The sequence below is a fragment of the Mauremys reevesii genome, linkage group 17 (genome assembly GCF_016161935.1).
Source record: "Mauremys reevesii isolate NIE-2019 linkage group 17, ASM1616193v1, whole genome shotgun sequence".
Lineage (NCBI taxonomy): Eukaryota > Metazoa > Chordata > Testudines > Geoemydidae > Mauremys > Mauremys reevesii.
The window spans coordinates 1,558,898-1,586,585 of NC_052639.1; the positions used below are offsets into that span (position 1 = coordinate 1,558,898).

At 47.0% G+C, this 27,688-nt stretch overlaps 1 protein-coding gene across 1 annotated transcript in view; it reads left to right on the forward strand.

Annotated features, from left to right (window-relative positions):
* The window catches only part of LOC120384907 (acid-sensing ion channel 2), a 1,047,281-nt gene that overhangs the window by 850,087 nt on the left and 169,506 nt on the right, over window positions 1–27,688 (forward strand). The window contains exon 2 of the mRNA XM_039504006.1: window positions 26,509–26,659. Within this exon, the coding sequence (XP_039359940.1) occupies window positions 26,509–26,659 (151 nt within the window). The remainder of the gene's footprint in view (window positions 1–26,508; window positions 26,660–27,688) is intronic.

Sequence of the window (27,688 nt, forward strand, 5' to 3'; positions counted from 1 at the left end):
GCTGGGGAGCAGATACGGGGATTCTGCACCAGCAAAAGGCACAGCTCTTCAAGGCTGGTACGAGGACGTACAGTCAAATACAAGTACAGAGTTCAGGGTTGCCCGGGCGGTTGAAGATGAGCCTACAGGTAACGTTTCAGGGTGAATAAGCAGCTGGGAGGAGCAGGGATTGGGGTGTGGGTGTCAGGAGGGAATCTCAGCTGTTCTGGGGAGAAGGAAGGCCCCTTGGATGTGGTGAATCCTCATCGGTGTCTTGGTTTGGAGGTGCAGATGCTAGTGTTGAGCTGCATTCTCATTACCTTGTATGAATGTGGTTGACTTAAAACCAAGAGAGGCGTGTGCCTGAAGTCCCAGCAGCTGGGGGGACCAGAACATCTGGCACTTCCTGTGCCAAGCCTGATGCCAGGTCCATCAGGAACCTGGGAAAGGTTGGGGTGAACCCCAACATTCATTTTATTCTGGGATTCACACATCAGTCGCCCATGCACACTCCACCCTCAGCATGGGAGGCCTCCGGCCCTTTACATTCGATGCAGGAACCTCAGCTACTCCCCCCATGGCGGAGATGCTCGAAAGCTTGTGCTGGGCTAAGTTCGCAGCTGGACACAGCTGCTCTGGAACACACCTCGTTCAGCCAGGCCTGGTGGGAAGAGGTGTCCTGCCCACCTCATGGGATACGTGGGTGATTGCACCTGCACTTCTTTGTGTGTGTCCCTCCGAATGCTGCAGCTTTGCATGCTCGCACTTAGAATCATAGAATACTAGGGTTGGAAGGGACCTCAGGAGGTATCTAGTCCAACCCCCTGCTCAAAGCAGGACCAATTCCCAACTAAATCATCCCAGCCAGGGCTTTGTCAAGCTGGGCCTTAAAAACCTTAAGGATGGAGATTCCACCACCTCCCTAGGTAACCCATTCCAGTGCTTCACCACCCTCCTAGTGAAACAGTGTTTCCTAATATCCAACCTAGACCACTTAACTGCTGATAGTTCCTCAGAACAGCCCCACTCCAGAGTCTACACTGGAGGATTAGGTCCGTGTAACCACATCGCTATGGGGTATGGACTTTTCACCCCCCAAGTGACATAGTTATACCGACATAGGTCTATCGTGGAGACCAGACCTTAGTTTGGAGGAATGTACTTCCCGTAAAGTGCTTTGAGTCAGCCCTGGGTGTGAAATGTAAACAAGCTGCTAACTCTTTCGGTGGTGAGTGAGCTTCAACGGACATTTCAGGGGACTGGGCCATGACTGCCTGAATCTGATTTTAGAGGACAGCACAGCCTGTCACCCCTTTCCCTTGTGTCCTGTTGTATACCATACTAGACTGGATGAACATCTCTCCTCTGTTTCAATCTGCCACTAGCGAGACCGATTGCATTTTGAGCTTGTGTTTGTGAGATGATTATAAATTAAAGTTGTTTGGACAAATAGCACGCTACCCCGGCTATCAATTTGAAGCTCCGATTTCTCAGTTGCAGACACTCTGTTCTCTCTCTCTGCCCTGAACGTGCCTGGGATCCTCAAGGAATGCGGTTCGCCCAGGTTTACAAGTATTATTACATTCAATCTTTAAATATTAGGTTAGACAAGATCCTCTTTTAAAGGTTTCACAAGGGGATAAACATAAACGAGAGATAAAAATATCACTTCTGAACCAATTCCACTCCGCCTGTGGTGCTGTCATCGAGAGCTCATGCTTAAAGCGTAAACTGATGGCTGCGGAAGTCAGGAAAAGGGGTTCTCTCCACATCTGGCGAGGTGCTTTGTCGTTTTGTTGAATGAAACATCAACTCTCTGATGAGAGGATAAGGCAGAATTTAATGGATCAGTGGTCCGTTGTAGTATGGTACATCCTGCGCTCCCAACCTCTCTTCTTTATTTGTATAATGGCCTTCAATTTGCCTGGTCAGTTTCTCGGTCTCCTTACGTATTGTGCTGGTAGATTTTACTGCAAACGTTATGATCTGTGTAATCTGCACTCATATCTTTGTGTTCGGAGTAATAATATTTAAGAGAAAATTTCCAAGGCACATAGACCGTTCAGTGTCTAACAACCCATGAGCCTTTGGAAATCTCTCCCTAAGAGTGTCTGGAGGAATTAGAAATATAACTAACCTTGGAAAGATTAGATTTATATCGGTAAACATCAGTAAACAACTATTTCACTGCACACACACAGACCGACAACAAAATATTTCCATTGGTAATACATGAGATGTACAGACAGACAAAGTAAGAAAAATGCAGCCTGAGAACTTGTTGATTTATGGGTATTTATTTTGTATATTTTGACTTGTGCTATTTTAATGATTATAAAGCTTTAACTTCTTAAATCTGGGTCTGCTGTCATTAAATAAGAGCATTGGCCTGCTTAAACCCAGGGTTGTGCGTTCAATCCTTGAGGGGGCCATTCGGGGATTGGTCCTGCTTTGAGCAGGGGGTTGGACTAGATGACCTCCTGAGGTCCCTTCCAACCCTAATAATCTATGATTCTATAATTTTTGTTCCCCCATCATCCGACTCTCCCCCATAATTTTCTGCAGCAGTGAAAATTTAAATTGATAAAAACATTTAAAATCCATCATTTTGAGCAACTGTGAAAATTTAAATAGATAAACATTTAAAAATGCTTAAAATATCAGTGGTATCCATCAGAATTATGAAAAAACCCTTCCTAATTGAATTTGGCCAAGCCTAAATATAACTTTATTAAAAAGATGAAAAGCAACTCCATAAGCAAGCTGAAGAGCAATGTTTTGGCTCCTTCCCCAGACAGCTCACTCAACCAAGCACAAGGTAGAAGCATGGTGTGACCAGGACATGCTCACATGGCTTGAACATACCCGGAGGGTGAGACACTAGAAACCCAGCCACTAATGAGAGCTGGTTAACTCTTCTGTGGGTCTCACATCACAAGTATGTTTTTCAGCACTAGGTCATTATCAAACAGCAGGAACCTTGTCTGCATCACGGCCTGCAATGGTGCATTGATAATAAGGAGCTGAGAAGCAGTTGTTTATTGTAGAGGTGCATCGCAGTATGTGCACCTCCAGTAGTACCGTCCTGTTTTTCTCTTCCCTTAGTATTCTGGAGACACAGCCAGGCAGTGCAGCCAAGTATGCAGATTATAAACCTTTAGAAAGAGTGTCTGCGTCTAAAATCATTAATTTAGCTGCACCTGCTTCCTATCTCTCTTTTCCTTTCACTCTCATCTTATTGATCCCTTTTAATTCTAGTAGGAGGCCACTTTGCAATGCTGTGCGTGTGCAGGTGATAGGCAGTGCCTGAATTATGTCACAGCCGACGCTGGTTAGTTCAAGGATGCTGTTTATCTCTCGGTGGCAGGTCAAGCTAAATGGAAACGTCGCAGTAGTCCTGGTAGCTGAATTCTAACCCTGGTGACAGGTAGGGCATTTATTAATCCCGGCCTGGTGTTTATGAATAATCATTGAACTGAAACTGATTAGCAGGCAAGTGAGGAATTCTCTCTGAAATACACAAATACTCTAGTCGGCGCTGACAGTTGCAAAGAGTCTTGGCTTCTTATAAATAAATCCCCATTTCCTGTCCCCATCTTCGTTATGCTAAGAATGGGATGCAGCCAACCCGACCCCTGGATGTTCCTAGTTAAAACCGACACGCCAAATGAGTTTTGTGCAGATTGATTTCCTGCTGTTTGCAGCTCCAGGTTCCCAGGGTATTTTCTTTTACACGAAGAGGGCCTCATCCTCCCTGATTGAACTGGCCTCGTTATCTCCAGACTGATTCTGGCCTGCATATTTATCCCTGCCTCTGGAAATTTCCACCACATGCGTCTGATGAAGTGGGTATTCACCCACGAAAGCTCATGCTCCATCCAATACGTCTGTTAGTCTATAAAGCGCCACAGGACTCTGTTGTCTTTTAAAGTGTCTTGCTGAACTGGGGCTCTAAACAGTAATTTAAATGAAAGGACTAAATGGTGTTAATACCTTTGCCAAAGGATCTGTACAGCATACGTGGGTTCTTTCTGGTCTATGACATCCAGGGGTTCTTATGTTATATTTTTAGTTCTTGTGTGCAGTTTGTTTGCGAGCAGATATTGCCCAATGGTCTCACAACTGTGTTGTTTTTCAAATTGTGCCTTTACAACCTTTCTGTCCTATTAACGCAGTCTCTGCAAGGCTGTCTTTGAAAAGCTACCCTGCATCCGAAATTTAGCTATGCTGGCTCAGGACTGCAGTGAATAGTGCAGCTCGGTTACTGCTACGAGCTTGATTGCATTGCTAGACATTTTCCATCGTCTAAATCTGATTCTGCCCCCAAGTGGAAAGTTATAAAGAGCAATTTGTATTACCCCGCTACGAGACAGAGGTGACGTGACAGATGGCCACTTCTTACCGTGGAAATGCAGAACTGGGCAGCTAAGGTTATAGAAGACATTGTCTGCATCAGAATATTGAAAATCCCACAATCTCTTAGAGTGCAGATCCGCTCTGGAAAGTAGCTGCAAAAATGGCATCATCATGGTCCATGTTTATTGCCATTCAATGACTTTAAAATCAAATCTGTGTGGCTTACAAGCACAAAGATGGGGTTTCAGTCCGCTGGCGCGTCAAATTCATCCTGGAATTTGAAAGTTAAGTTTCTCACATCACCATCAATAAAAATGTTGCAGTTGGATTGCTAACGCATGAGCTGGAAAAGAGTCCTGTCCACTGTCCCACACCTGTGCTGGCTCTGCAAAGCTAAAAGGAGGAAAAAGGTAGCAAAAAGATCTGACTCTACCTACCCAGCTGGCTGAGGTAGAAGGGGACATTTTTACATAGTAATTTTTCAGAGTAGAACCAAGATTCACCCAGAGCTGTTTCCCTCCTTGTCTGCAACTGGGGAAACCTGATCCCTCAGTACTGTGACAGTCTGCCACAGACCCTGCCTTTTCTTTACTCAAGATGAATCTGTTTCCAGGGAATGGACATTAGATGTCCTCATCACGTGCTATTTAAGTAATCAGTTCCATTGTTGCATTGTGTATGTTTATCTTACACTGTAAGGAGACAGACTGACTTCCTCTAGAGCTCTTATGAGGAGCAATTCTGTACTGGCACAGGAATCAGCTGGATGACCCGTTATTTTAGGACGCACTTTTCCATCGCTAATTTCTATGATTTGTGAAATATTGGATATTGCATTAATACAATGCATAGATCATGCTGATGCAAAATGCTAGCCACTCGTAACATTATATACATCGATCTTTATATATAAACACTCAATAGATAACTGGCAACTAATAAGAGCTGGATTTCCATTGTGCAGCTGTAGTGATAAATTGCAGGTCAGTGGAGTTTTTCTATTTTATGTAACCCATGCAGCTGGGATTTTTGTACATGACTGCAGTACTTGCATTCAGAAAGGTCGCCGTTTTGAGTGGCAAAGTCTGATCAGACTGCAGAATTGAGACCTGGAGATTTCTTTTAGTGAAAAGCAATTGAGATTTTTTTTTTTTAAATTCTTTTTGTTTTAATAGCTTAAGATCCTTTTAAAGTCTTGAGGAAGAGATTCAGGTTTTCTGGGTACAATGAACACATTCACATAAAGGCCACAAGGGCACTGATGCAAGATCTTCATATTATAGTGGAGCTCATTGTTCATTCACCAAAGGTACAGAACAAGAAGAGAAAAGGGATAAAACAACAGAAGTCCAGATGCCCGGTTCTTACCTATACTTGATTCTTTCCTTGCTAGTGCTGGGTAAATTTCATCCCAGACCTTCCTACTCCTGGACTGGGATTGACAGACAGCTCCTGCAGCATCCTCTCTGTGTCTCTGTCTGTCAGAGGCTCCACCCAGCTGTGGCTGCACCCTCAACCCCTCTGCCACCACGTCCTTCATAGGCCGGGATCTTGAAGAATTCAATACGCCCTTTGAGCCTAGGTTTGGGCCTGGAAAGCATAAACCTTGCTAGGGGATTCCCCAGTTAATAGAGTCCTCGTTGTTTCCTCAAGGACCCTTGGTATTCTCTCTGGTAGGACCTTATTTTTGCCATTGGTTTGTTTCCCCAACCTCTGTCTCCTTTGATTTAACATCTTGCAGTCAGGCAGGATGATGTCAAGCAGTTGAAGTGAGGTGCACCTGCTGTTCATTTAAAAATAATGCAAATAACTGTCATTCTCAACACCCAGGATCAGGGGAACGATGCCCCTCAGGGGAGGTGGGGTCTAAGACACTCTTTTTCTTCCTCCTTCCCCTCATATGTCTGTGCAAAGATTTTGGGGGACCACGTGCTTCTGGAGAGGTGTGAGCGCCTCTCCCTGACTTCCTGAGTGAGCCAGCATCTGTGGAAACCCTGCCTGTGAGCTCCTCTCCTTACTCCCCCCACATGTGAGCTGGGATCTGAGGGGACCCTGCCCCTCAGAGGAACTCTGAGCCCTGCTCTCTATTGGGATCTGGGGGGGTCTGAACCCCTCTCCCTGAACCCTCATTTATGCCAACATCTTCAGGGCTCTGTCCCTTGGGGTGAGGAAGGGAAGGGATCTGAGTCCCTTTTCCATGCCTCCCATGTGTCAGCCGGGATCTGAGGTGTGAGTGCAGAGCTGCCGCTCTGAGGGAAGTCAGGTTTTCAGAGGTCCGAGAGTTACAATATTTGACATTTTGGAAGAGCACAAGATACCACTGGGCCACCGACTCTGCATTAACAATGTTTTTTTTGTCAGTGAATAACCCTTGGCATCGGACTTGCAAAACATCAGACAAACACCTTCCCTTCTCTGCTGTCGTAAACCAGGAAGCCAGGATGCCAAGCATACTTTTTTTCCAAGGAGCCTGCTGCTCCAGGGCTCTTTCCGTGGAAAATCACCCAATCTACTGATTTCTCTGGTGCTCAGCTGAGCTGCTGTAAAGATGGGACTGGGGATTTGATATCAAATGAGGAGTTATTTGTGGGTTTGAAGAAATGACCTTGGGTCTAAAATGTTTTAAAATCATCTTCTGCTGCCCACAGTGGAGATTATCCACAGTCAGGCTCAAAAGACACAATTCTTAGGCAAGTGGTTATAATAATTTGTGCCTGGATTTATGCAAACATATGTAAATTTATTTAAATGTGTGCTATTTTATTTTATTTTTGTTAGAGGATGTTGGAAGGTATGAATTTGTACCCTAGAATACAAAGAATGTCTGGGATCTGATCTGTTCTGTTCTTTGGTATCTGAAAACCTATTTAACAATACCATTGATGCCCTGTATAGATTCAGTTGTGCCAGTAGATGGGCAGCAATAGAGGCTTTCAGGGAGGTTGATGTTTCCCCATTGTTACAACGGGAAAATGGGTCGTCTGGTTAGACTGCATCATTTTAATTGGGTCTGAAGTAATGAAAGGCATTTGATGAGCTGGATTTGTCAATGGCCAATTGCATCGTGCCTAGCTGACCTCATTTCTTTTTTCCGAGAGGATGTCAGGGAGGCAGCTGACCAGGTTTTCTATTCAGAGTATGGCAACGGCTTTGACAAAGTACCACATAAGTATTTGATTCTTAAACTGGTCAGCCTGAAACTGGAACACAGGTTTAAAAATTGGCCAGCAAATGGCCCAAAGAAAAAGGTCATTATTATTCCAGATGCCCTAGCACTGTAGGCAAGGACACGGGTTGGGGCTTGGGGATGGCGTTGGTGCTAAATTCTTTCCATACCCTAATATGCATGAAAGAAATTGCAGCTGTTAAAGAAATCCAGGTGATTATGAGCTGCAAGATGTGTGTTCTTGCCATAATTGCACGTTGGGAGCCCCATGGATACAGCAATGAATGGCTGCTGAAAAACATTCATTACTCCCAGGTGCAAATCTGTGAGTGACAAAATTCTGCAGCGGATCCTTTGTGCGGCGGAGCTGGGCTGAACAAGGAGGAGTCTGCGTTGTTTCACTGCTCGCTTCATTTCTGGGCAGAGGAAAGAGTGTAACCATCCCCCCAAGGCTCTGTGGACCATGGAGGTGTTTGGTGGCTCCCACACGTTGCCCCCACCTGTTTCTGTTAAGGGCATATTTTTCTCAGAGATGGTAATTCCTATGAAGAGCTCATTAGTCTGGCTCAGTGTTACCTTCCCTTGGTCAGACACGAATTAGGACATCCTGAGGATGTTCTTCCAAGGGACGCTTACCTGGTCTGTCTTCTCTCATCCTAACCACATATGCTGCCCCCTGGAGATGTTGGGATTGAACTACACTGAGGGTATGTCTACACTACGAAATTAGGTCGATTTTATAGAAGTCGATTTTTAGAAATCAATTTTATATAGTCGATTGCGTATGTCCCCACTAAGTGCATTAAGCTGGTGGAGTGCGTCCTCACTACCGTGGCTAGCATCAACTTTCAGAGCGGTGCACTGTGGGTAGCTATTCCACACTTCCCGCAGTCTCCACCGCCCATTGGAATTCTGGGTTAAGCTCCCAATGCCTGATGGGGCAAAAACATTGTCAAGGGTGGGTTTGGGTACATGTCAACCTAACGTGGCTAAATTCGACCTAACCCCATGGTGTAGACCAGGGCTGACTCTACTTGGTTCTCTGTAGCCTCCTGCACTTCACTGCTAGACCTTCTCCACCCGTCATTCTCCCTTACTACCCCAAAAGTTGGTCTCAACACTTGATTTTTGAAGGTATTTTGCTGCCATTTCTTCCTTCTTAGTAAGTGCCTCGTCTCACGTCCCTGTAAAACAATACATCCGATAATGGTCCTGTATCTCGGAAGCTTGGTTTTTTTCAGTAACTGTTCAGAGCTACACAATCTCTGCAGAGAAAATAACTTTCCTGCTCTCTAACCATTCATTAACTTCCTCCCTCACCTAACTGTTGTTGGGAATTAAGGCTGCTGGGAATTTAAACAGACTTGTCCATATCTATGGTTATTGAGGCTAGCGGCCTCTGTCCCCTCTTACAGTAATAACTACACGTTCTGCAGTGACCGAGCTCATGACTATGTTTGTGCAAACCCTCCAAGAAGGACACCACGAGGTCACACGACACGGCTTTAGTCAAATGAGTGCCTGTATCCCAGGCCTGGTGCAGCTGCCTAACAATGGTTTCAATGGTCAAGGCTCAGGTGGGCGTGTCATTGTCTGCACACAGTTAAACCCCCCGAGCCCTGAACGTAGCATTGGTGCAGCTGCCTTGTTGTGAAAATACGGATATTGGTGTTCAGTGCCCCTTGGAGAAGGACGCCAGGGCCATGCAGTTGAAAAGCCAGTGAGATTACAAAGGCCTGGTTGTTAGCGTTAACATTTTAAATCGATACGTTTTGTCCTCCCTTGTCACTGGTGGTCTGAGCTCATTGCACTCTTATTCTGTGTTGGGGGAGGGGTTTAATGTGGTTTACTGTTGAAGGATCCAGAGGGCTCTTGTTGCAAAATCTGTAGCTATTTTAATAGCTAACCATCTCCAGGGCAGGAAAATACAATGGCATCAACATGCCCATTCTTGCGTGAGGCAGAATCAACGCGTCCTGCTGCAGTGTGAATGAACATTTCAACACCCGGCAGCATCGGGAACCTAAATACATATTTATAGATCCACATATTCACAATGCACATTCCCTCCAGCTCTCCCCAGGACCACTATAACCTCATCTTCCGTCCCAACAGATTTTAAACTGCTCTGCAGCCTGTGTGTAACAGAGGTCTCTTCGGTCCCTGAAATGCAGCCATTTCCAGGCTGCAAATACAGCAGCAGTGCCACTTATCAGTGGCTTGGGCACTAACCCAAGACTTGGAAGACCTGGGCTCGATTCTCTGCTCTGCCACAGTCCTTCTGAGTGACCTTGGATGAATCACTTAGCCTCTCGTTGCTTCAGTTCCTCATCTGTACAATGGGGGGTTTGTGAGGACATAGGTGCCGAGTTCTAGTTTTCCCCTGGGGTGCTCCACCCCCACTCTGCCCTGAGGCCCCGCCCCTTCCCCCGAGGTCTTGCTCTTACTCCGCCTCTTCCTGCCCTCACTCCACCCTCTCCCCAAGGCCCCCGCCCACCTGCTGCACACTGCTCTCCACCCTCCCCAAGCTGCCAAACAGCTGTGTCTGGCGAGTGCTGAGCACCCACTGTTTTTTTTCCTGTGGGTGCTCTAGCACTGGAGCACCCATGGAGTTGGTGCCTGTGGATAAATACATAAAACCTTGTGGCATGTTCAGATCCTACGGCGCAGGGAGGGCAAGATTAGTACATGAAAGAAGAGTGTATTGAACGAAATGACAAGGAGAATTTATGAAGGCAGGTTGTAATTATTGCCTGAGTTAATGCCAGCCTTCTGGCCATATTCTAACACCTTTTAAAGGGCTTCTGGATGTTGCATAACCACAGAGGCTCAGGAGCTTGGCTTTGAATCTCATCTGAAAGCTGGTATTTGGCAGTAACAGTGCCTGCTCAGCCCAAGCTTGGACTTCGAGCCAGTCTGCGCTGCAAAACGAAGCCGATCGAAGTTATGTCAACATGCAGCCACTGCAGTAATTGAATCGGTTTTACGCGTCCACATGATGCACCTTGTCTCAGCGGTGGGTGTCCGCACCCATTTAACTGCTAATGTGGGGCATTGTGAGATGGTTTCTGAAAGACAACAGCCAATGTAAGCAATGGAGTGTCTACACCAACGCTGTGTCCAGGGGCGGCTCTAGGATTTGCACCGCCCCAAGCAGGGCGGCACGCCGCGGGGGGCGCTCTGGCGGTCGCCGGTCCCGCGGCTCCGGTGGACCTCCCGCAGGCATGCCTGCTGCCTGCTGCCCTCCCGTGGGATGCCGCCCCAAGTGCGCGCTTGGCGCGCTGGGGTCTAGAGCCGGCCCTGGCTGTGTCAACCTACCTGGGTCAACCGAAGTGCTACGCCTCTCCTGGAAGTGTAGTTATGAAGTCGGTGTAGTGGGTGAGTTACATCTGTGGAACTATGCTTTAGTGTACACGCTCTCAGAGTAAGATTTACATCAACCTAACTCTGTAGTATAGACCAGCCCATAGAGTCCTGGCGTAAAAGGAAGAATGCTACCAACTGGGTTTATGCAAACATATGTAAATTTATTTAAATCGTGCTATTTTGCTTTTTCGCTACTGGCGGAAGGGGTGAAGTGGGGGCATGGCCTGGGGTGGAGCGGGGGTTGAGCACCCCCAGGAAAATGATAAGGTCGGTGCCTGTGCTTAACCTCAAGTTATAAACATTTGAAACAACTGTTTGTAGACAATATTACTGTATTATAGACAGAATGAGGTCTTTTCTGAAAGCTAATGATCACACCGGTGATCAGTATCATTGTGAACTGTATGGATTAACGCTATATAAGGAATTATGGATGCTCATTGATATTAGTCTATTCAGTCTGCCCAGACAGGAGGGAATGCCACAGCAATCTGTTTCCTATGCAAATGAAACGTGGTGGAATCACAACCGATGGAAGCCCCACTGGCATACAGGGAGATGGGAAGCCCACAGGAAAGGGAAGACAGCACAAGGTCATCCTGCCTCTTGAAACAAGATCATTGAACTTTGGAAAATATAAGCGAGGAGAGAACCCATTTTTGGCATCCATCACCAGAGAGACACATGAGCTCTTGCAAGCTGAGAAAGATGGGTCCTTCAACCAAAGGGGGGTTGAAGTCTCTGGGCAGGTCTACACTAAGGGCGGGGGTCAAACTAGGGTACGCAAGTTCAGCTACGTGAATAGCGTAGCTGAACTCGAAGTACCCTAGTTCGAACTACTTACCCGTCCAGACGCCGCGGGATCGAAGTCCGCGGCTCCAAGGTCGACTCCGCCACCGCCGTTTGCAATGGTGGAGTACCGGAGTCGACCGGAGCGCGCGGGGAGTTCGAACTATCGCGTCCACATTAGACGCGATAATTCAAACTCCGAGAAGTCGAACTCACCGCGTCGACCCGGCAGGTAAGTGTAGACTAGCCCTCTGGGAACTGACTATAGTGAGAAGCATGCACAGACAAAGATCGTACCTTAAACTTTAGACTTTTCGCTGCAGTTTTGTTTTGCTTGTAACCCTTCCTAACGTAATTCCTTTTACTTAGCATCGCTTTACCTGTGTCCTCTTGTTTCATTTTTTACTGTAAACCAGCTCAGTGCTGTGTTTAAATGGAAGGTGAATTAACTCCAGTGAAGTTAATAAGCTGCGATGATAAGGCACAAACACCCTTCCTATTTCTCTGAACAATCTAGGAGAAGGCTGGACACTTCAGCGCACATGGTTTGGGGACAATCTGGGGCTGGCAGTTTCTTGGAGTCACCCTGCTGGTTGTAACGAAGGCTGGTGGAAGCTAGAGTTGGCGGGACTGGGGGGCTGAGGACCATGGGCTCTCTAGCACACAGACGCTTAGGGTGTGACCTGCATGCTGGTGAAATGGTTGTGAACATCCCAGGTGCGGAGCTACAGCAGCAAGGTCTGGTGAGGCACTCAGGGTTACCGGGTAGGCGGTGACACAACCCCTCAGGAGTCTGGGTTGCCCCCCAAAACCCACCGACCTAAATGAAATGACAGAGCTGGGTGAGTGGTGACTTTCTGAGCTTGCTCACATTTTCTTTTGCAAGTTAAAATAACTTGTCTCCCCGGCACCTCTTGAAAAGAAGCCAGACTTATTGTTAGTGTCCACTGGGTCATTAGGTATATCTGTCCTTGGAGAAACAAAGCACAGAGTTAGCTAGTGCAGCTGTGACTCTAAACGTCCTTGAGAGCAGAATGTCTAATAGAACAAAGCAGTACTCTTAATAGCATCTATTGCCATGTTGTTCTCCCATCCTTTTGTTATTCCTTCAAGGTAATTAGTGCTGGAGGGGACTCGTATAGACTGTATCCAATTTGCTTAATTTATGTGTCAGCCCTCATTTCAAATATTTTGAGCCTGACCATTAGAGTTTATCCAATTGCTACCAGAATATTAGCACGGTATTTCTTTTTAAATACCCACTCAACCAATGCTAAACTGCCGTGAGAGCTGTATAGGTGATTTATGTCGGCCATAAGGACCCTCCATAAGTACTCACCAGTCAAATAAATGCTTGCACCAATATGCGATTAGTGAGTGACTGATTGCCTGAATATGAAGGAAATGGTAATGCCTCTTATTCGATTGAATGTGTTAGTCTTTGTGTATTTGTGCTGCTGGAGCTGAAACGGTCTTGAAGGAGAGAACATGTGGGTCTGAATTCTCACACAGTGAGGCACCTGTTATTCTGTATTTATTGTAACTTTAAAAGAGCATATCTGATATGTTCATGGCTTAAAAACACAAACGTTAGATACAAACACGAAATACCCTGTGGGAGGTCACAGTGTAACACTACTTAAAATCAAGAACCTTAACACACTAGAATAAAAAACAGAGAGAGACAAAGCAGGCTGCTCTCTAAGGCAGAAGGCACTACTCAACTCCACCTTTTTATAGCTGGGCTCTTTGTAAACTGAGTGCTGTTAGATCCGGATCACATGCTTCCCTACAGAGCCTCCTAGTCTGCAAGTAGAACCAGAAAACCCTGTGAGAATTTTAAGTGATAGCATATAAATTTAACATGTTTTTCAATACACCACAATATCCAGTCTTGTCCAGCTCCAAGGAAACCAGAATGAAGTGAGAGGCTCGTTATTAGCAGCACTATATATTATATAGCTGCTTGACTGGAGTGCTTGATTAATGTGCAGTTGGGACCCTGCGCGTTTCTAGTTTATAGGAAGAACAATATTAATGCCAACATAAGTCTGACTTAGCCTCAGGCGTTATCTGAGACCTCGATGAGTTCTTATTTAAGCACAGCATACTCGTATATAGCCTGAGATGCCACCTCAATGCTTCCCAAAGAGTCATATGGCATCTGTGCCCAAAGGGGTGTGCGCACGCATCGAATAGATTCCAACAAAACATCTCTCAGTCTTTCCTGCCAGCGTTCCTTGACATGCCCCAATAGGATAATTCAGCTGGGGAGGCCGAAAGTAAAACCTCGCCTGTAAACGCATCTCTGGCAGCTTTATAGTTCTGCTACCCAGAACTCCAGTTTCATCGCTTCTGTTAGCTCCAGATTAAACCTGACATTCCGAAAGATGGAAAACATTTTGCTTGGCAGAGATTCCTTGGCAGAGAAACCAGGGCTCCAGGTTTAACATAATACAAAGATCAAAGGGACATCAATAGCCACATCTGTTGGGAAAAAAGATTTCAAGGTATTTCATTTGAGTGCATCATTCCTAGCCAGTGTATATTAAGATGTACCAACTGCAGTGCCTAACACTCCATCAGTGCTTTTTGTCCCAAGCAAGGCTGGGTCTGGAATATTGCATTATTGTCTTTCAAGTTGGGCACCCAAAATCTCTTTTGAATATTTAGGCCAGAGTTTATACTGGCATTTCTGTGGCCTTTTACACCATGCGATCCAGAGTTTGCTGTGGCTTCCCCTCCCAGGAATAATTGTGGACAATTAAGGTTAATCCTACCACCTCTCTGCAACAGGGCCAACGGAGGGGGTGGGGTGAGTGGTACTCAACCCCTGCCAACGTTCTGGGATCTGCAGGGTTTGCCTGCCAGGGACACTTTGAGAGCTAGAGCCTCTGTGCTGCTCTGCAACACTTCTGTGTAGCGTGGCTCGCTGAGACGTCATGCTGCTGCCATTAGCTGATCTTTTGACCTGGGCCCTGTCCCCTTCCCACACCCAGCGGTGCAGAGCAGGAGGGGTTGCTGAATCATAGAATATCAGGGCTGGAAGGGACCTCAGGAGGTATCTAGTCCAACCCCCTGCTCAAAGCAGGACCAATCCCCAAACAGATTTTTACCCCAGTTCCCTAAATGGCCCCCTCAAGGATTGAACTCACAACCTTGGGTTTAGCAGGCCAATGCTCAAACCACTGAGCATTGCTGTTGCTCAGCGTTTGCCGTGGGTCAATGCTGCCCCAAGCAGCCTGCCCTTGGAACCATCCCGCCTCCTCCAGAAGTGAGACCGCCCGAACATACATCATGTGCCTGCCGAGGTGTCCACAGGCTTGGGGGAAGATGCTCGTTTGGCTCCGCTGCTCCCTTTGCTCCCGTGGGCCAAATTTGCATCAGTTTCCTACCCCAGGCTATCGGTCTCGGGGTACGTCTACAATGTGATAAAAAACCTGCAGTACGAAGTCTCAGCTGACTCGGGCTCGCAGGGCTCAAGGCATGGGGCTAAACACAGCAGCATAGGTATTTGGGCTCAGACTGGCGCCCGGGCTCAGACATCCTCCCCCATCGTGGGGTCTATACTCCCATTTTATAGCCCCGCAGCCCGAGCCAGAAGCCAGCCCTGGCCATGCTGCAGGTCTTCTATCACAATGTAGATGTACCCTCGGGGATTTATACTGCAGCATCTGCATCCCTGCCATGCTAAACCAACAGTCGAGTCCTTTTCGGGCTCAAAACTCTGCTTGGCGATAATATTTTTGTTTTGTTTCTCCCTTGCGCATCTAAAACCGAGGGATGCTCTGGTCCTCTGTGCCAGTTTGGTGCCTCTGTAGTGATCTGTAAGCCCAGAGAGACAGCACAGCACGCTGGCAAGAAATGCTCATCTCTTTAGGATGCTCATCCCTCTCTGCCGTTTAAGAATTCATAAACCTGTTTAGTGTAGGTATCAGTGGGGATTTGCTGTTCATAGCTGCTGTTTGGTTTTAAATAATGCACCATCATCTCTTGCTCGACTGTGTGAACAAATGGATCCCGTAATCTTGTGACACGTTTGTATAGTGCTAAGTGGACTGTGCCTTCTTAGCACTTCCTCTGAAATAGCAAAAGGACTCAATGCTACCATCTGCTCTGTGGATACTTCTGGAGAGATCTTGGAGCCATGAGAACATGTTGATCTGTGATTTCTGCTATTACCAACCGTGCAGAAACACAGCCCTATTTCTTGCTGAACTTCTCTTCTTCCTTATCCGTGATGTCATATGGATTGTCGCTCATCCCCCATCAGTTCTGGTCTCCTCCTTTGGCTCCTGCAGCTTCTTCTGAACATGCCTTAATGGCAGAGAAATCTCTGTCTGTGTCCCTTTGACCGAGACCTTGAATGGGGGTTGAGACTCCATAAACACTTAATTAGAGCTAGTCAGAAAATGAGATTTTTTTTTTGTCATGGAAAATTTCCACAAAAACAAACCAAAAAATAGTTTCCATCTAAATTTCCCACGGAAAAAAATGACTTTTTGGCAAAAGATTGAGATCCAAAATATTTTGATTTGGAATTTCTGCCGAGATGCCTCATAGACGTTTTAGTTCCAGTGCCTCATGTTACAATCTCCTTTATAGGCCAGACTCCCTCGCCAGACTACATCTCCCATGATACATGGCGGGCGGAGGTAGTTGCATCCTGGGAGTACCTAGCTATTATGAATCATGGGACATGTAGTCCATCTTGGGAGCCACACCCATAGAGGAGAACAGACACAAGAGGAAACTGAACTACAGCTCCCATGGGGCACCACGGTGAGCGAGCCAAATGGAAATATTTCAGTTTTGGGATGCTTTGCTTTTTACAAAATAGTCATCTGTTGGAGCAGGCACTTTTAGCAAAAAAAAAAAAAAGGTTTTGGTGAAAACCAATTTTCCTTCAAAAAACAGTGTTGATGGGAAATTTTCACCCAGCCTGGCTGCTTACCTTTCACTACCTCTCCATAGAGCCCAACAGTGTTGGGCCCGTCTGTGGGAAATCACTTGACCAACAATTCACTAATCAAATAATTGAGTTTTAAAAGATTTATTGAAAAAAGTGAGAAAAAGCTCACATTAAAATAAAAATAAACAGTTTTGCACAAGATACCTCATTGGACAAGGCAGGCATCCGTAGTTTAGCTAGAGAGGATAGACAATCTTATATCTCATGAAATCAATCCATTGCCTGACTTCCTTTGCCATGCCAACACAAGATAGCATCGCCCCTGCCTGGTAGAGATCTTTCTCCTTTTCATCACCCACCCAGCTGGTCTTTCAGGCCTTTCAGCTAGTTCATCTCCACAGTGCTAGAGGCCATTATCATATCATCTGGAGGAAACTAACTGATCTCAGTTCCCCACAGTGTTGATCTATCCATCATTCCGCTAGCATCCCCTTCTCTAGAGTTCTGAAAGGTTTCCACACTTTCCTGTCTCCAGTCTTACTCCCAAAACTTCCTTAGGAAAGTAGCTACCTACAATAGATGTCTGCCAGTCTTTGCTTCCTTCCCTCCTAGGGAAGATGGTTGGTAGACATGTTAATTCACCCTCTTTTAAATGGATAATATCTTTATCCAGCAGATAACGTTTTGTCTTCTGGGTGGACTCCATTCCACATTTTTTGTCTGGGTTTTAAAAAGTAATTTACAGACTTCTGCTTTTACTGTAATTTTTCTCTATACTAAAACGATAATTGATTGCCAGGCAAACTCTCTGTCCCATATAGACTTGTTATAAACAGTAAAGTACCTTTTATTCTATTATTCTGATCGGGTTTAGTCATGTCTTGAATATGAATCTGGTTTGGAATATTGGTTTGGTTTGACATTCAGCGGGATCTATATCTGTCTCTCTAGGCACTAGAAATAATTGCCTTTTGAGTTATAAATTGCAGCATCTTGGAGACATCTATAACCTGCATTTTAATTTCACTGAACACACATTTTTTCCCCTCTAGGCACTAGGTAAGAAGGGTCATTGTGTTACTTAAATACCATTTCACAAATTTAGAGCATGTTTGTCTTTGGACTTTAACATGGATTTTCAGATGAGCTGTCAGAAGTGATCCATCACTGAAAAATCTGGCATTTTATAGATGTGTTTCAAGGTAGGTGTTTGTAGTTTCCCTGGTCTGTGCTTGTCTTTTGTTGTTGTTGTTGTTTGTTTAAAGTTAAAAGTACCGCTGCCACACTCAGGAAAATGTTAACAAAAACATTCCCCTTTTCTCCTAAACCCTCCCGTCAAACAAACCGAGATTAAATTGTCTCCTTTAGGGTTCCGTATACTCTGACATTGCTCAGCATAATGTCAAAGTGTAAGGAACTCAGTATGAGGAGAGATTCCGCTGGAAATTATCCTCCAAACCATCATTCAGAAGACAGACAGGAAATGCCGGAAGAGTGCGGCTCTGTTCCATGTAGAGTTACTCGAGGGTATATAGATGTTAGTGTGCCTGGATTTGGCAATGGTTCTTTAACTGCTATTATAAATTAAGGTTGATCGCCTCTTGGACGGTTTGTAGGGAAGTGATGGCCCACTGGTTAAGGCTGTGGATACAGACTCAAGCCCTGTGTTCTGTTCTGTCCAGGTTCCTGTGCTGTCCTCACGGCTGTGGTATCTGAATGCTTTCCAGTCAGTCACGTATGGTCCATTCTCTCCCGGGGGGAGGAGTGTGTGTGCAGTGTAGTGTTTTGTTTTGGTAGAGTTTTAGTCTATGCCTATGCTGCTCTGTGTGTGTTGGTGAAGGCAATTGGAAGAAGCGCCCCACACACTCAGAGAGGAGGGTGGGGAAGTCTGGGATGGTCCTTAGCTCCTGTGGGAGTTATTTGACACTCTCCAACTGCCCTCTGAGTCTTTATTTTACACCGGGGTGGGGAACCTGCCAGGCAGATGCGGCCCATTGCTTCATTTTATCCGGCCTGCAGCAAGTCTCCTCGCTGCGGGCCGGAAGCCCCGAACCTCAGCACCCGCCCCCGGGACTGGAGCAGCGAGCGCCCGGCTTGTCCCGCTGCGGGAGGAAGCTGGGGTTGCCAGGCCATTAAAAGTCCAGTCAGCTCCATGCAGCTTCCGGAAGCAACCAGCATGTCCCTGCGGCCCCTAGGTGCAGGGGTGATCAGGGGAGCTCCACGCACTGCCCCTGCCCCCAGTGCTGGCTCCGCAGCTCCCATTGGCTGGGAACTACAACCAGTGGGAGCTGCAAGGGTGGTGCCTGTGGGCGTGGGCAGCGGGCACCGCACAGACCCCCCTGGCCCCTCTGCCTAGGTGCTGGACATGGCGGCTGCTTCTGGGAGCAGCACGGAGCCAGGGCAGGCAGGGAGCCTGCCTCAGCCCTGCTGTGCTGCCAACCAGGAACCACGTGAGGTAAGCGTCACCCAGCTGGAGCCCGCACCCCCAACCCCCTGCCCCAGCACCCTAACTCCCTCCCAGACCCTCCACCCACATGTAAACCCCCTGCCCCAGCCCTGAGCCCCCTCCTGCACCCACACTCCCTCCCAAAGCCGCACCACAAACCTCCTCCCGCACCCCCAACTCCCTGCCCCAGCACCCTAACTCCCTCCCAGACCCTCCACCCACATGTAAACCCCCTGCCCCAGCCCTGAGTCCCCTCCTGCACCCACACTCCCTCCCAAAGCCGCACCACAAACCTCCTCCCGCACCCCAACCCCCTGCCCCAGCACCCTAACTCCCTCCCAGACCCTCCACCCACATGTAAACCCCCTGCCCCAGCCCTGAGCCCCTCCTGTACCACAAGCCCCTCATAAAAAAAATGGAGCTATACCTGTCTCCTAGAACTGAAAGGGACTTTGAAAGGTCATTGAGTCCAGTCCCCTGCCTTCACTAGCAGGGCCAAGTACTGTCCCTGACAGGTTGTCCCCCGATCCCTAAATGCCCCCCTTCAATGATTGAATTTACAACCCTGGGTTTAGCGCACCAATGCTCAAACCACTGACCTATCCTGCCCCCCCAGCTCAACCCTAGATCATGCCCCCCCACAAGAGGCCTCATCCTTCCCACGCCCCAACCCCTGGCCCCAGCCCAGAGCCTCCTCCCTAACCCTGAACCCCTCATTTCTGGCCCTATCCCAGAGCCTAGGGGAAGCCCTGAGCCTCCACGCCCTGTGTGTGGCCCATGACTGATTCTTTCTGTGGGTCAGTGGCCCCTGATCAAAAAAAAGGTTCCCCGCCCCTGTTTGAGACCAGCATGGTCGGTCTCAAGGCTCCCCACCCCAAGCCATACTCAGCAAGGTCTGCGGGTTGTTTAGCTCATTTGCCAAAGAAGCCTCACTTCTCCAGGCCCTGCTGGACCTGCATGAAGCACTGTAATGGAAGCAGGATAGCGGAGTTTCTTCCTCAGCACAGGACATGGTGCTGTCAGCGTAGGGAGTTCCTCCTGGGGACCACAAAGAGCTAGTACCGACCATCACAAAGATCCGCAGTTGTTCCTCTCTAGGTGATGGCATTGACTGGTGTGCCGGCTAATAGGGCTCACAGCACGGCCAACCTCTGTGTTAATTGTTGTTGGCACATTAGAGTTGAACTTAAACTTGACGTGTGTGTTTTTTAAGGACAGGGGCGGCAGGGGGAGGGGTTGTGCTCTCTGTAGTGCCTGTGGAGTCGTGAGAGAGCTGGCATGTATTCTCTGAGTGGGGGGGCACGGGTGTATTACGTGAATGGGCTTGTAGGGAGGTGGGGAGTGTGGTCCTACTCTGGGGAAGTGAGGTGAGGTCAGATTCTCTGGTTGGTACATAGGGAGGTAGGGGGCGGGGTCATATTTTCTGGTTGGCGCGTAATGAGGTAAGGGTGGGGTTGTATTCTCTGGTTGGCGCATAATGAGGTAGGGGTGGGCTTGTATTCTCTGGTTGGTGCATAATGAGGTAGGGGTGGGGTGGTATTCTCTGGTTGGTGCATAATGAGGTAGGGGTGGGGTTGTATTCTCTGGTTGGTGCATAGGGAGGTAGTGGGCGGGGTTGTATCCTCTGGTCAGTGCACAGGATGGTAGAGGGCTGGGCCAGTGCATAGCAAGATGCCGTGGGGGCAGTGCATAAGGAAATAGGGGGTGAAGAAGGGGGCGGGTTCATATTCTCTGGTTCGTGCACAGGGAGATAAGGGGTGGGGTTAAAGTCTCTGGTTGGTGCATAGGGAGGTAGGGGGCAGGATCATATTCATTGGTTGGTACATAGGGAGGTAGGGGGTGGGGTCGAATCATCTGGTTGGTGCATAGGGAGATAAAGGGCGGGGTCATATTCTCTGGTGGTAATGGTGGAGGGGCACTCTTTTACTATCTGGCTGGATTTATTTCACTACCAGAGGCTGTTGCTCAAGTGTCTATTTTCAGTCTGATTTTTATTATTCCTTGTTTCTTGGAACAGAGCTCAGCCTGGGGGAATATTGCCTGGGGGCTATTTCGGGTGGAGGCGTATGAACCTGTTTTGCTTTTTCTCACCCTGGACAGCCCTAGAGACCTCTGGTAGCAAAACTTTCTTGAAGCGGGAGGTGTGTTGAGGATCTGCCTTCCTTCCATTCACGCTGGTGTGAAACTCACCCCAGGTTCTGGGGACATTCCCTGCCAGTGCTTGCCCTGTGAGTACACGTGGGATGTGGTCAGTGACTACAAAGAGTGCGTCTAATGGCAGATCCCATCCCATCCTTGGTCCTTTGAGGTGGAAAGGAATCTTCTTCCCTGTTTCTTTTGAGACATGGTGCTTTGCTAGGCCACTTGGTCTTGCACGTTTTGAACTATCTAGTTTCCCTGCCTCAAGATTTAAATTTCCTGCTGGTTTTTGCTACTCCAGCCAGAAACATCGACCACCCCGTTCCTTAGGAGGGCAAGAGTCTCCGTGTCCCATCAGCCAGGATCACTGCACCCGTGCAGCGTTTGGCTGTCGGCATCTGTGGAACGGAACTCTGCACCGTTTGGGGAAAGGAAGGGGGTGTGGGGTTCTGTTTGCAGTGCAGGAAGGACTTTAACAGGGATCAGTGACTTGGTTATAGGTTTAGTTCAGCTGGACACATGGGCATGTTTGGAGATTCAGAGAGAGATGTTTAGGTTAGATCGGTGATGGTGTGTATGTGTTGTGTGTGTGCAGAGTGTTATACAGGTGAAATTCTCTGTCCCAGGAGGCACATTACCAGGCTATGACAAGAACAGGGACAAGGACTCCATCTGGCTCCGTGGTGGGGCTAGATGCTGAATTATGCTTATTCTTGCATGTGTGTTTAGGGTTGAGCCATTGACAACATCTGCCGTTGGGAAGCAATTCCTTCCTCCTTCCAGAGGTGTATTGGCAGGGCCCGGGCTGTGGGTAACTGTTGTGAGAGTGTCTTACCATCCTCTGGAATGCTGTGCGGGGATCATCTGTCAGGGATAGCTGCCCAAGTCCCACCCAAAGGACTGTTCCCCATTGCTGACAGCCATTTATAGACCTTCCCTTCAGTTCCCTTTATTGCAGGGGACAGAGAGAGGGGGTTGAATTTTTCTTCCGTTTCATGGCCAGTTAATGCTGTCGGGATGAGGATTCCCAGCAATGCAGCTCGGGAGGGGTGGCGCTGCTCTGGAACCTAATGTGTAGATCCAGTGTATTATAAACACGTATTCTGGCTGGAAGTTTTACCCTTAAAATGTTCAAGCCACCAGGGGGCATTGGAAACTCCATCTCATATAAAAAGCCCTAAAAAATTACCTAGCTTCACTTTGGTGCTCATTTAGTTCAAGAATTTCCAGTAAAAATTGGCCTGCACCAGGGGGCAGTGTTGAGCCCCTTCTTTTGTTTGTGGTTGTCTTGGATGTGATAAAGGAGAATATACAAAGGTAACTGCCTTGAAACACCATGTTTGCTGATGACTTAGTGATATGTACAGAAGACTGCGAGACTCCGCAAACCAACTCTGAACAGCGGCAACACAGTTTTGAGCAGGCAGGACCCGGCGTGAATGTTGGTAAGACTGAGGCTATGACAACTGAAAGAACAGAAGTCACCATAAAGGATATCACAGGCAGAGAGCTTAGAAGAATGAATGTGAATACCTAGGATCAATGGTGGTTGACAATGGTGTCCTCCTGAGTGATGCCCAGCATTGTACCAAACCCACTGGTGCAGGTTGTGGGAGCTAACCCCAGTTCTCTGCAATAAAAAATTGTCAATAAAGTTAGATGGTAGACTGTACAAAACTCGACCCATCATAATGTATGGGACAGAGACTAGGCCAGTCCCCCCCAAAAAAATCAGTATGCTCTCCACCATGGGAATGGAGATGTTGAGGGGATCAAATGGTTGGGCGCTCGGTGATAGCAAACCAAATGAAATTGTGAGGGACCCAGTGCGGGTTGCCCTAATTGAAGACGTGCTGATAGAGAGTAGGCTGGCAACGGAGTTAGATTGGTAGGATGACCCTTGCAATGATCATGGCTGGAAGATGACCAAGGGTGAGGTCAAAGACTTAGTACATGGACTGGATATTAGCAGACCTTAAAGAGACCAATTTGCAGGACAGTCGGGTGTACAATTATGAGTTTTGGAAGAAGGCAATACCCTAACCCTAACCCTATACAATTTGCTGCTGCTGAATAGAAAAGTGGCAAGAAAGAGTAACCAGTATACTGTCTGTAGTGTAGACGTGACCTCAGTCCTTGTTCATTAATAGAATATTCTGTTGCCTTTGATATAAACCTTCCTGATTTCCTGTGATTTGCACTAACATAGGTTTTCTTCTTGCTTTATGTTAAACCATGCTAATTAGAAAATGTCACCTCTGTATGTGGAACATCTCTGGATCAACTTAAACCAAATCTAGCTGGTTGAGATTAACCTTCTAGATCTGGAGAGCTTAATCCGTTGGTCACATATTAAAGAGGGATTTTCACTTCAGAGGAAAGAAGTTTAAAAAGGACATTTTTGCAAACGCTTTACTTTTTCTGTGCTCCCTTTGCTCTGATTGGATAGCTCCACTGAAATATGCTCTTTTGTCCGTTCCCAGCATCCTCTTTTCATTTGCTCCTGCACTGATGGGTGATAATTGCATTGGGCATGTAGAAATGATCAAATTATTTGTTGGATGTAAATTAGCAGATGAGTCTGGCCTTTGTTTAGATTTATGAATCATTTGTGTGATAATTGGATCCCAGCGAATGCACTTGTTATTTGTGAGTATTTGGTGCATCATTGAATGGAATCACACTCAGCTTGTAGTTTGTTCATGTGACCTGTTTGCTTTGATTGGTTGTTATGAATGAAGAGTAAACTGCTCTCTGATTGGAGGACTGGAGCTTTTGAAACTGGAAAACTCTGAATAGTGAGTAGCAAATGTTGCGTTTCCCAGTACTGATGTTCAGTACTGGAAATACTCATCGCTGCTAAAAATATATGACATTTTGGGGATTTACAAATGTTTTCAAGAATAACCCAGTAGCCATATGAGTGCTCATGGACACAGTGTTGCCAAGTCTCATGATTTTATTGTGAGTTTTATGGTATTTGGTGCCGGGGGGAAGGAGGGGGGTAGAGTCCCAACTGCTGAAATCTTGTGACTGTGTAAGAATCTTGGCTTTTATTTAAAGGTCTGTTTTTGGCCCTCATGGCTTCAAAGAAGAGCTTAAAGATGTGATCTCTAAATGCTCCAGCCTCAGAAGGCAAATAAACAGGAACCGATATTTTATTCCTTTTTTAATCTTGTGATTTTTAAGCCACGCTTGTAATGTTTGGGGACCTGACTCGTGATTTTTTATTCTTGGGGGTTGGCAGTGCTGCAAGCATCAAATAACATGTTTCTCACAAGGGACAGTGGAGTAAACTTGCCACCCCTCCTAATGAAAATATCTGAGTGTGGCTTTGTGTTATTTCTCTATTGACATTACAAGCAACTGCATGCAAATCAGTGTCTCCATCCCAAGATCTAAATGGGAAGGGGGTGATAACTGAGGCATAGACTAAACCACTCATTAAACCAGGGATCTCAAACTCAAATCACCACGAGGGCCGCATGAGGACTAGTACATTGGCCCGAGGGCCGCATCACTGACATTTTCATACAAAGATACAAAAAGATAGTCAAAAATGAAAAAAAAGAGGAGTAATATAGTACGCTATTCAAAGTCAACGTCTTAACTTTTTTAAAACTCCTGAATCTTTTTTTAAAACTCCTGAATCTCAGGATTTGATATATGGTCAGTATTTAAAAAAAAACGGTAATAAAACAAGAACTGGAAGACCTTTATAGACTATAGGATTTCTATTTAAGTATGTACAATAGAGTACCTGAATTTGAATGTATCTTATTTCAAATGCTGATGTTAAGCCAATGCATACATTTAAGTTCATTTAGTATGTTTGCAGACAGTTCACAAACAGGAAGGAGGCTACAATGACTGAATGGTTCACCCAACTCTGCTGTCAAAGAAGCGCCTTCTCCTGTTATAATGAAGCATAAATGTCCCCCCGTCTGCCCCCGGCCGTGCCCCCATTCCACCCCTTCCATGAGGCCCTGCCCCGCTTCATCCCACCCCTTCCCCGCCCCCATTTCAACCCCTTCCCCAAATCCCCACCCCGGCCCTGCCTCTTCTCCACCTCCTCCCCCGAGCGCGGCCTTCCTGCTCCTCCCCCGTTCCTTCAGGAAAGTCCTAAGTGCTGCCAAACAGCTGTTCGGCGGCGGGAAACACTGGGAGGTAGGTGGAGGAGCGGAGATGCAGCATGCTCAGAGGGGGAGGGGAGCTTGGCTGCCGGTGGGTGCAGAGCACCCAGTAATTTTTTCCCGTGGGTGCTCCAGCCCCGGAGCACCCACAGAGTCGGCGCCTATAGCAGGCCACAAGCAATAACTCTGCGGGCCACATGCGGCCCATGGGCCATGTGTTTGAGACCCCTGGATTAAACAAAGATGGGGGAAATCATGAAAACTTCCTGTTAATGGAGAAAGTTGTCCTCTTCTTATTGCTGTGGCTTTAAATGATAGGATTAAAAAGTACATTACATCTTTGTGTCAATATCGAGTGTGTTGAGACAGCAGCGTTTTAATTCTATTGCGTTGGTTGGAAAAGGAGCTCTGTGTCTGAACAATTCCCAGGTGTGCGATGTTTGGCTTAGCTTGAATGAATCCTTGTTGAATAAAAATCCAGTAGCAAGGTGGCTCAGGGTCAAGAAACAACTGTCATATGCAGAACCTCCAACTGTTGTATGCAGAACACTTGTCTCTGCCTTCAAAGAGAATTAGCCTAGCCTGCCAATTCTCCACTCTTCAGCAGTAGCGTGTCTGCCTTTAAAGGCCTTTTATTTTTGAGTCATGGGGTTTGTGTGGGGAGGAGGGAGATGGAAAGAAACAACAATCTTAAATGAAAACACGTATTTCACAGGCAGTAGGATCGGAGGAGGCTGGCAGCTAGATTCACCCGAGTCCCCTTGGAGCAAACTGGGTTCCAGCGCAGGCATTTGTACGCTTTTGAGCTTAGAGACGAGAGAGCCACTTCTAAATGTGTGGTAGTGAAAGCCCAACAGCATCTGGCTGTGCTGCTGTGACATCTTGGATGAAACGGGAGTTGCATTATAGTTCAACGTGTACTCAAGCACTGCAAGTATATCGGTTTCTTAGAGAGCTAACACGGTGCGAGTCAGAGGAACTATTTCCAAAAACATTCGTTCGTTCCTTTAAAACGCTGTTTGTTCTCACCCTACTCCGTTTTTTTTCCCCTGTAAAGAGGAACACACTTAATATACTAAATTATTAAACCAGATTAGATCTGGCTTCAGATGTTTCCTCTGGAGCTCTGCCGCTCTTACATTTTTCATGTCTCTGCAGCCGCGGTCGGGTTGGGAAGAGGTGTGTTACATGGAGCTCTCTCTTTTCTCTCTCTCTCTTGAAGGTGTTTACAAAATATGGGAAATGTTACATGTTTAACTCAGGAGAAGAAGGGCGGCCCCTGCTTACCACAGTCAAAGGTGGGACGGGCAATGGATTGGAGATAATGCTGGACATACAGCAGGATGAATACTTACCGATATGGGGAGAAACAGGTAAGACTCAACATTAACTTTTTCTCTCTCTCTATCTAAGGACGTGCCTTGGTTGCACACATGCTGTAGTTTTGACATGTTCCATGGGATCCCCTCCATTACCAGAAGCCAGTTCTCCTTAAACTTAAAAGTTCTTGAGCTCTGCAGGGAACTTCCAGCCTTTGCAAAAGCAGGTCAAGTTTCAAAGTTAGCTTGACCACCTCAAACTCAAGTGAGTGAAGTGGTTCTTGATGAAGACGAGGCTGCCAACCTGGACGCATTCCCCACCTGCTTGATTGTCTCCAAGCTGCTCCATTACCCCGTAGCCACAGCTACCTTTCAAAGCCAGCTCATGTGTTTGACCTCTGCATCAGGTTCCGGGTGACTACAGTGGGATTTCAGAATCTAAATTAGACATCTTGACAAAGGGAAGAGCTGGCTGTGAATTCATGTCACCTTCCTGATGGATCCTCCAGGTGGTCCCCACACTCACATTCTTTTTAAAATTCTGGGTATCATGTCGCTGACTTATTGGGCTAAGCCTCACAGTGCTGGGCGATTCGAGTACTATCCAAATCCAGAGCAGCACTCTCTCCAGCGTGACTTTGGTGAGCTGAGGTTGTAGACTAAGAGCATCTAAGAACTAAGGACCATCCCAACCTTCACCACATTCCACCACTAGAAGTGGTAGGCATATTGGGGGGAGGGATAGCTCAGTGGTTTGAGCATTGGCCTGCTAAACCCAGGGTGGTGAGTTCAGTCTTTGAGGGGGCCATTTAGAGAAGTGAGGTAAAAATCTGTCTGGGGATTGATCCTGTTTTGAGCAGGGGGTTGGGCTAAATACTTTCTAACCCTGATGTTGCATGATTTTTTGACCAGCTGTTTCTAGCATAAACCCATAGCAACATGTATATTAAAGACACACACACTCTCTCTTCCAAAACAAGACACTCCACTCCACATGCTTCTCCCTCTGGGGAGACGATGAGAGAACAAAACAGGTGACAGATGTGTAGTCATGTGGCTTAATCCACTTCGGGAAGGTACTCA